The sequence below is a fragment of the Lissotriton vulgaris genome, chromosome 8 (genome assembly GCF_964263255.1).
Source record: "Lissotriton vulgaris chromosome 8, aLisVul1.2, whole genome shotgun sequence".
NCBI lineage: Eukaryota > Metazoa > Chordata > Amphibia > Caudata > Salamandridae > Lissotriton > Lissotriton vulgaris.
In genome coordinates, this window is record NC_141696.1 from 721,681,204 (window position 1) to 721,690,226 (window position 9,023).

At 46.3% G+C, this 9,023-nt stretch overlaps 1 protein-coding gene across 1 annotated transcript; it reads right to left on the reverse strand.

Moving 5' to 3' along the window:
- Nucleotides 1-4,387: 4,387 nt before the first annotated feature.
- On the reverse strand, nucleotides 4,388-5,550 carry LOC147697925 (uncharacterized). The gene is made up of 2 exons (XM_086936160.1): nucleotides 5,529-5,550; nucleotides 4,388-5,424 (listed from the first exon to the last, which is right to left on the reverse strand). Exons 1-2 carry the CDS (start codon nucleotides 5,548-5,550, stop codon nucleotides 4,388-4,390), a joined length of 1,059 nt encoding a protein of 352 aa, XP_086792286.1.
- Nucleotides 5,551-9,023: the final 3,473 nt, after the last annotated feature.

Genomic DNA, 9,023 nt, shown 5'->3' on the forward strand with positions numbered 1-9,023 from the left:
AACCTGCCCCAAGATATTTCCCAGCTGCCACCATTTGGGCCTGTTTTTTTGCAGAAGAAAATCGTTTGTATGTCCTGTGGGAGACCACGTTCTAATTATCAGTCTTGGCTCCTTTTTCTGCAAGTTGCTAAATGAACTAATTCTGACACTCAAACTCCCCTAAAGAGGTCAGTCTTGCTCCCTGTTTGCTTGGTAGCATGTGTAACTGGTATACGACGTATTTGCAGGTTTGCTTTTAGATCTTGTGGGCCTGATGAACAAAGGTTACATTCATAAAAAATGGACATAAATAGCGCATTGACTTTCTGCGAATACAATCGGATTTTGCAAACCAACCTATGAACAAGTAGATTGGTACAAAAAATGCCAAATTGTAGAGGTTGTGGGGGGACACGGAAAGACCTGCCTAATTAATAATATTTAGGAAGGCCACAATTTTACGCCCCCTCCTGTGATTGGCTACAGTCACAGGGGATGGTGGCCAGCAAGGGACAGCAGACCACCATTACTGGGAAAGCAGACCACCATTACTGTGACTAGCTGACAACTTTTCTCTTAAAACAGCCCGAATTCCTTAAAGAAATCAAGGCTACATTAAAAAGAGAACCTTTCTGTTTTGGATCACTGCCTACTCCCCATAAACTGTCGCACACAATCCAAAAGTGCAAGGGATTTAAAGGGGACCCCATTCCCCTTGCACTCAGTAACAAACTAACTTAGGAGTTGGTAACTGATCAGTGATTTGGGACCAGAATTATAGTCACAAACCAGTGATGCATACCTTAATTGCTAGCACTTTGGATAGAATGCTCATAACATGCCCCTTCCAAATTAAGGGTTGGGTATGAATTTCTAAATCCATTTTGCAATTCGGAAAAAGTTTTAGAATTGGAAAATTTGGTTAGTACATCAGAACAAATATCTAGCTATCATAAAACCTGTCATTCAGGATTTGCAAATACTAAATCACTTTGCACCTCCTGCCTCAAGATTGGCCCTGACAATGGATGTCGTTAAATTTGCGAAGGGGTAACATTGCCTCTGAGACATCTTTGATCGCCCAAATGCATCTACACAGTCTGTCTTCTTTGCATAACCTTCTTTGCATAATGAAACCACTGTTGGCATTCCCCTGAAAATGTGTGCTTTTGAATTTAGACCGGCAATTCCGTTATTTACAAGTATGAATTCAAGTTGCAAATTCGAAGGCAATTATCGGCGACGGAGCACCATTAGGGTAGAAGGGCTTTTGGGCAGAAGCTAAGAACCCAAATCCAGAAATTGACAACGAACAAATTGCGCAAATTAAAATGGCTCCCCGGGTGTGTGCATTCCCTGTAATATTTGTGGTTCTTAAATAAGAAAAACTATTCACAGTTATGCCCTTGACATATCAGCATACGCCTTTCCAATATTTTTCCTATTATTCTTTTAAATGCTGGAGAAAATGACGAACGAGTTCTGACTAAATTCCTGTCATGAGATCAGCCTCAGAAATGCATAAAATATTCTGATAAATTGTGTCGCCTTATACTAGGGAATTAGTATCATATCTGGATTTGGATTTATAGTAAGAAGCGCAATGTTCCAGTAACAGGAGTTCTACCGAGAGAGTGGCAATCACAACCAGCAGACCCAGGTGAACTCTGAACAGACAGAGAGTTAAAGTTAAGCCAAGAATAACGTGGCATGAGCGGCCCTTTGATGTGAGTGTGTCCCTTCCTCCCTGTACAATTAAGTTTCCGACTTTGTCTGTGTCTGACAATATTATGTGAGCGTTATTGGCTGGCCAGGATAAATGACCACACGAGAAGTTGTTTCCAAGCAACCAAAGGCTCACACCAAGGGAAATATAAACCCTCGACGCCCACTAATTTCAGCTATGGCTGCAAAAACTGCGATTGACTTCCTCTTCCTTTTACCCATTATAAAACAACAAAAGATCCTTCACTCTAGCTCCTGTTTCATGTGTTATCTGTTGTAGCAGGTAACAGGAGTTAGCTAAGTAGGCAGAGTGCCAAAAGTAGCAAGTAGTTGAAAATAAATCGAAATTTTATTTGAAACTTTTGATACCAAAGGTCCTTTCCTGCTAAGAGGCAGTTATAAAATACATACAAATTATGAAAACATTGAAATGGAAAACGAAGAGATTAAAAATAATTGTACCTATTGGAGTCAAAAAGTCCACGGTGTTATAGTGGAAGGAAATGTAAAGTGCCCGAGGTCACTTACAGCCTGATTCATGAAGGAAAATTGCGATCGCAATAGCTGCGAAAATGTTATTGCGAGGGCAATTGACAAAATCGGTATTCTAGAAGAAAATAGCGAAATCGCAAACACAGAATAGCGAAATCGCAAAAAGATTCGCAGAATCCCGGCTGTAGACCATTAGCAAATCGGAATTAGCGAGAAACCACGGATTCTGCTAATAAAATTGCGAAATCGCAATACAATCGCAATCGGTAATCATGAAAAATCGCAAATAGCGAAAAACCCCTAAATCGCTGTTTGCGAGGCGCAATTTAGGGACAACCCAAAGCAGGCGGTAACCATCAAAGCCATTGGAATTTTTTTTTTGAAAATCCATTGCCCAATCAGTAACAGGTGCAGGCCTGACCAAACACACTTAAGGAGATGCAGCATCAGCATAAGGAGTCTCACAATTAATTGCGGGTTTCTAAAGCACTAGAATCGACTCCCGAAGGAGTATCTCTGCGCAATAGACCGCTGGGGAACCTGTCCTGGCTTTCCCTGTGAGATGGTCCCTACTGGGTATCTCCAAGGTGAAACCAGGCATCCCCGGCGTATGTGGGGGGCCGTTGTGGAGATGAGGCAAGCTAATGCCCAGAGTTGCCGAGTGTGATCCCTGGTTAGAGTAGGCACCGAGGTGAGAATTATCAAGTCCGCTGACCCTGATCCACGACCCTGCCGCGTCGGGAATTGAACCCTGGTCCCAGGCCGTCCTCTGCTCCCCGGTCTGCCACCTCTAACCAGTGAGCCACTTCACTCCACCAATGCCAGGACTCTACATGGTGGTCAGGCGGCGAAGGCTACAGCGAGCAGCACGGAGGAGACGCAGAATCCAGGAGAGGATATTCCGCCAGCGGGTCACCCTGCTGGGCCAAACCAGAGAGCAAATATACGCAAAGTACCGCCTGAATGGGCCAATGATCATCAAGCTAATTCAGGACCTTGACCCCCTGATGCAGCACCCAACAAGGCGGACCAATGCCGTGCCCACACATGTCCAGGTATTGTGTAGCCTGCACCTTCTGGCCTCCGGGAGCTTCCAGGGGATAGTTGCGGCTGCTGGGGAGATATCCCAGCCCACCATGTCCCGCTGCCTAAGGAGTTTCCTAGACGCAATGCTGACCCAGCTACACCACCACATCAAATTTCCCACCAGCCAACAGGATTTGGATGAGACCAAGCATCAATTCTACAATGTTGCGCATTTCCCACATGTGATAGGATGCATTGACTGTACCCACATCCACATCTGCCCACCAGCTGCAACGGAGTACATGTACCGCAATCGCAAGTGCTACCACTCCCTCAACATCCAGATGGTGTGCAATGCTAAGACATACATCACGGACATAGTGGCACAGTACCCGGGGAGTACACATGACTCCTTCATATTCCGGCACTGCGGCCTCCACACACGACTGGCCAGGGGACACTTTGGTGAAGGACACCTACTTGGTAAGTACTCTTGGCCCACAATGTTGCACTGCGATGAAGTAGCTGCGCTGCACAGGCACTCACCCTCTGCTCCTCTCATTCAGGTGACAGTGGCTACGCCCTCCGTGAATACCTCCTCACCCCATACCTCAACCCTGCTACACCACAGCAACGGCGCTACAATGTAGCACACATACGCACAAGGAATTGCATTGAGAGGACATTTGGGCTACTGAAGAGCAGATTCCGCATACTGCACAAGACTGGTGGGGCCATGTACTACAGTCCTGATGTGTGCTGCCGCATTGTGGCTGTGTGTGCAATACTACACAACATTGCTACCAAGCGCCGGATACCTGTAGAGATCTCTGGCAGTGAGTCGGAAGGGGACGACCGGCCACCTGCACATGTGCGTCATGCACGCGGGGAGAACCCAGCTGAAGGACACAGACGCCGCAACCACATCACAATGAACAGTTTCTAGTGCACCTATTCCCCTCACCCAACAAATCACAATTGCATGCCAATGGAAATAATGACAGGAGGCCGATGTACGATGCTAGAATAAATATTATTGTTGAAGGCACAATAATAATGTAATTTTGCTATTCTTTACATGCAGGCAGTATTGCGCCATACTGCTCCAAACAATACACAGGACATGCTTCTATCATCAGCATGTCCCTGCCAATGTCCAGTAAAGTCAAGTGCGCCTCCGGCGCGCGGCACCCAATCGCCTCTCGGGCTCTTCCTCTGGGACGGCACGTGACCCTGCAGTGGGCCTGGTGCTGCGGCGCAGCACACCAACCTGTGAGGCAGACAGGCTGCTGACACTGGAGGTGCCCTCACTGGTGTTATCCCCACCAACATTGGCTGGCCCAGTAGGATGTAGTGCCAGTACGGCACTGGTGACCTGCTCCAAGACTCGTGCCACATCCTCGCAGCATTGCACCATCTGCTGCTGCATAGCCAGGGACCGACGTGAGAGCTGGGAGGTGGCATTCCCAATGACATAGTTTGAGCGCGTGTAGGCTGATAGCCGCATAAGTAGCTGCCGGTGGCGGCGGCGGGCGGTGTTGCGCTGCGATATGAGGGCCGCAGTGTTAGCCTCCATGGCAGTTGTCTTGCGCTCTATCCTGTCGGACACATTTGCGACATTGCGGCCAATGTTGTGGAGCTGGAGTTGGATTGCCCCTTGCCGTCGTGCCTGCAATTGATGGATGCGCAGCATCCGGTGCTCTATGCTGAGCCCTGGCACGCGCACAGCCATCCCCCTCCTGCAGCTGCGTGCTGTGCTCTGCTGGTGATCCCTGCCATGCCTGCTGTGCTGGCTGGCCACAGTGGGTGTGCGCACTGTCACCGCACTAGCAGCACCAGATGTAGAGGGTCCCACTGGTGGTGGTGTTGCGGTTGTCAATGGTGCAGCGCCTGATGGTGCTGGCGCAAATGGTGGTGCCCTGGCTGTGGGGATAGGTGCAGCGCCTGATGGTGCTGGCGCAGATGATGGTGCCCTGGCAGCAGTAATAGGTGCAGCGCCTGATGGTGCTGGCGCAGATGGTGGTGCCCTGGCAGCAGGGATAGGTGCAGCGCCTGATGGTGCTGGCGCAGATGGTGGTGCTCTGGCTGCGGGGATAGGTGCAGCGCCTGATGGTGCAAGATGTGTGGCTGTTGGCACCTCCTCTGCATCCTCTGGTGCCTCGTCTATGAGCAGCCTGTCGCTGCTGTTGTTGTCAGCGCCATCTGTGAGGGGAAGTGGACGTAGATTAATTGCATGTATCTGTCACACGTGCAGTTGCTACATGCATGCTGGCTGACATTCCCTGACTGTCTGTGGCATTGCGTACTTTGGGACATGTCTGGCTTCATTGGGGTTTTTGTACATTGTGGGCAGACTACATGTCCCACAATGCTTTTGGGCATGACCTAATGTGCATGGATTGCATGACTTGGGATGATTATGGGAGGCTATAGGGTCATGGCCATTGTTAGGGGACAGGGTCGCAGACGCATGCCACTTACCTTGGCTGTCTTGGGTGGGTCGGGATGAGTCCAGATTGATGACCCCTATGCACGCCTCTCGCTCAAGTGTGTCCTCCACGCGGTCCTCCAAGGGGGTGTTGGGAGGGACTGTAGGATCTCCACCTCCAGTAGCCAGGGTCTCGCCCAGCCTCTCTGCCACCCTCTCCTTGGCCCTACCTCGGAGGTCGTACCACCTCTTTTTCAGCTCCTCGAGCGACCTGTGTGTCACGCCCACAGCGTTGACTTTTGCGGCAATCCCCAGCCAGAGTCGGCGTTTCTCCGCCTCAGGCACCCTCTTGGAGTCCTTTCCAAATAGTTTTGGGTGGTTTTCAACCACTCCGTCTATCAGGTGCTCCAACTCCTGCTCAGAAAATTTGAGCTTCCGCTTGCGCCCGGTGTCTCTGGGCCCTGGTGCTGCATCCTCTGCCATTGCTGCAGTCACAAAAGTGAAAGATTAGGAAGTTTGGAGGTGTCCTGGAAGGAGCTCTGTGAGATGCAGCCTCGAGATCAGCCTCACTGTTCTGAATGGGGGTGGGAACTGCCTGCTTCCTGGTTGTGATGTCATCACTGTGCTCGAAATGCGACTTCCCATTTTTGCGATCTCGCTAATTGCGAGATCGCATTTAGCGATCTCGCAATTTGCGATATCGCAATTCCTACACGGATTTTGACGGAAATAGCGATTTTTCTGCGATTTTTAAAAATTGCTAACGCTTTTTGCGGCCACGTGCGAATCGCTTTATTTTCTCGCAGATTTTGATGAATGCCGGTCTGCGAATTCTAAATTGTGATTCGCTGTCAATCGCAATTTAAAATTCGCAGAATTCGGTTTTCATGAATCAGGCTGTATGTGCATAGTACAAGGTATATTTAAAAAATGCAAAGCACATTTCTGGTTAGGACACATGCCATCTACCGATGTATATTGTTACTGCAAATTTAGTAAAGTGTGGCACCTCGTCAATCTTCAATGGGAAACTAAAAAGATATTGAGATCATTGATGGGCAAATGCTGTGGTTACTTTCATTTGGTCTGCCTGTTTGACCCCCGGGTAATGACAGTGCCACCCCAAAGTCAAAGGGTTAAATATTGTAACAACTTCTGAACCATTCCTGCGCTTACTTTTAATTACACAATATTGTCTGAATTCAAATGATTAAACTACTTTAGCTTGCATACTTGCCTGTTTTCCTATTGCCTAGACTGACTGTATACCTCTCTCTTTAGGGAAAGTGTTAATGCACGTACAAAAGTCTTGTGGGAACTGTGAAACTGGATGTGCCAGATGCGCACTGCACCAGCAGCATTCCTCACAAAGTTTACAGACACAGGACAGTCGCAAAGAGAAAGGTATGCAAGATAATTCATACTTGCAGACAGCACGAATAGAGATATCAAGAATCCTCACAAACACATCTATGACCACACACATTTCTACTCAGAACCTCCAAATTTGGGCTGAAATACGCCTCCGTCTATATTGCCCACAGCATTCGTGTATTAAGTGGCATCAAAACACCTTAGTGCTGTTTAGATTCAATTTTAGCACACAACCACCCCTTTAAATTTACCAATTAAGGGGCAACAGGAGGATCTTTATACGGCCAAAGACCAGGGAATTTTTAAAGGTTCCTTGCTTCTCAATTACCTGTGCCGTGGAGTGTTCTCTTCTTCTTTTCAAGGTCTCTTGGGGAAAACTGTAGTTTCCTTGGTTACTGTTAGTGAACTTGCTACCAGCAAAGGAGTATTGCACTTTTGGAGTCATCTGTACCAGCCCGTATCAGCATAGATACTAGTCTCTTAGGTGCCAAAGATTTTCTATTGTGTCCTTTAACATAGCGCACATTTTAGGCATTCATTGATAGCTGCTGTACCTGTTTTCTACCCGACAATGACAATTGATGCCAAAGCAAATAACATTCTCCCTGTGGATTATTTAGATGGGCCAAAAAACTTGGGATTTAAACCTTTTTTTTTTGCACCCAATCTAGTAAAATTTTCTAGTGGACCTTCCAAATAGAACCCACATTTTGGGTTAAGGATTTTATAGGCACCCCACTGGGATTTCAAAATCCAATTGAAATTGTCCCAGTCCTCTGACATAGACTTGACTTCAGTCCAAGAGACATTGTTTATGCAAATTATCTTTTTCCTTGGGATCCAATTCATTTCCAATATGAATTAACTATTTTTATAACAATTCTGAGATGGGTTTATGGGAGGTTATGCCTTTTCTAATTTCTTTTAGATTCATAACAGGCTCAGCCGCTTTTTCCTCCTTGGAAATAAACCAACCTCTAATCTTATTTTGAGGACTACCTGTATTTTGATTTTCCTTAAGGTGCTATATTTGAATTACTAAAGAATCTAGGTTTAGAGTGGATTTGTGTTAAAATTGGGACGGATACAATGTTAGAAATCAAATTCATGCAGCCCAGATTTGTGACTCCCGAATGTATGTGCCTATTCTGCGTGTCAGTCAATTTATGGATAGGATTGGCTGTATTGATCATTATCATTTAAGAGAGTGAGAGGAATACCTAAAGAGGTAGCCACAGTTCCTCCCCAGGTGAATGTATGTCCCAAGGTTAAGCTACGTTTGAGCTACCCTACTGATGAACTCCCTCAGGTGGTATCTTCTGTAAGGTATCAGGAGTGAACATAAAGTATAACATAATTAAATGATGTCAAGTGCCTCACCCACTGATTGTGACATGCTTCAACATCAGGCCAGCTCCCAGTGGCATTGGACATCCACTGACAGCCAAGTGATGAAAAGAAAGAGTGTAAATATTAAAAATTCTCCTCTATCATAATCTGGTATACCCTAATAGCAAGATTCTACTCTAACAACACGTCACTATTTACTAAACTTAACTGAACCTGTCATACCTTCAATAATAAAAGTGTGTTTAGATGGGGCCCCAAAGATTATTCTGTCCTCTAACCAAAAGATAAAAAACATTTTGTGGCATATGAATTTTACATCAATTAAAGCTGTCAATATAAATATCAATAAATATATCAATACTAATAAAATATTCAACGTGCTTCAGTGTATCACAAACTGTCGATTAAGGGGCTTGCAATTTCACCAGGACTAAACAGTAGGAAATAAGGTTATTAATCCTTCAGACTGTGAGAGATGAAGAGGCACCCACAGCTCAATGACTGCAAAGGATATCCAGACATTTCTGCAATTAGAACCTAATTCTGGAACGATGAGGAGAAACAGTACCCAGTTTACTTGAACATAGTTATGGAATCACGCCTCACATCTTTACTAAAAGGTCTAGGTAATTGTAGTGACCAAGTTCTA

Excerpts from the sequence above, each read along its gene's own strand:
- LOC147697925 (XM_086936160.1), bottom strand. The coding sequence starts at position 5,550 with ATGAAGCCAGACATGTCCCAAA. Across the intron at positions 5,425-5,528 it reads GAAGCCAGACATGTCCCAAA|ATGGCGCTGACAACAACAGC; the intron begins GTACGCAATGCC and ends TTCCCCTCACAG.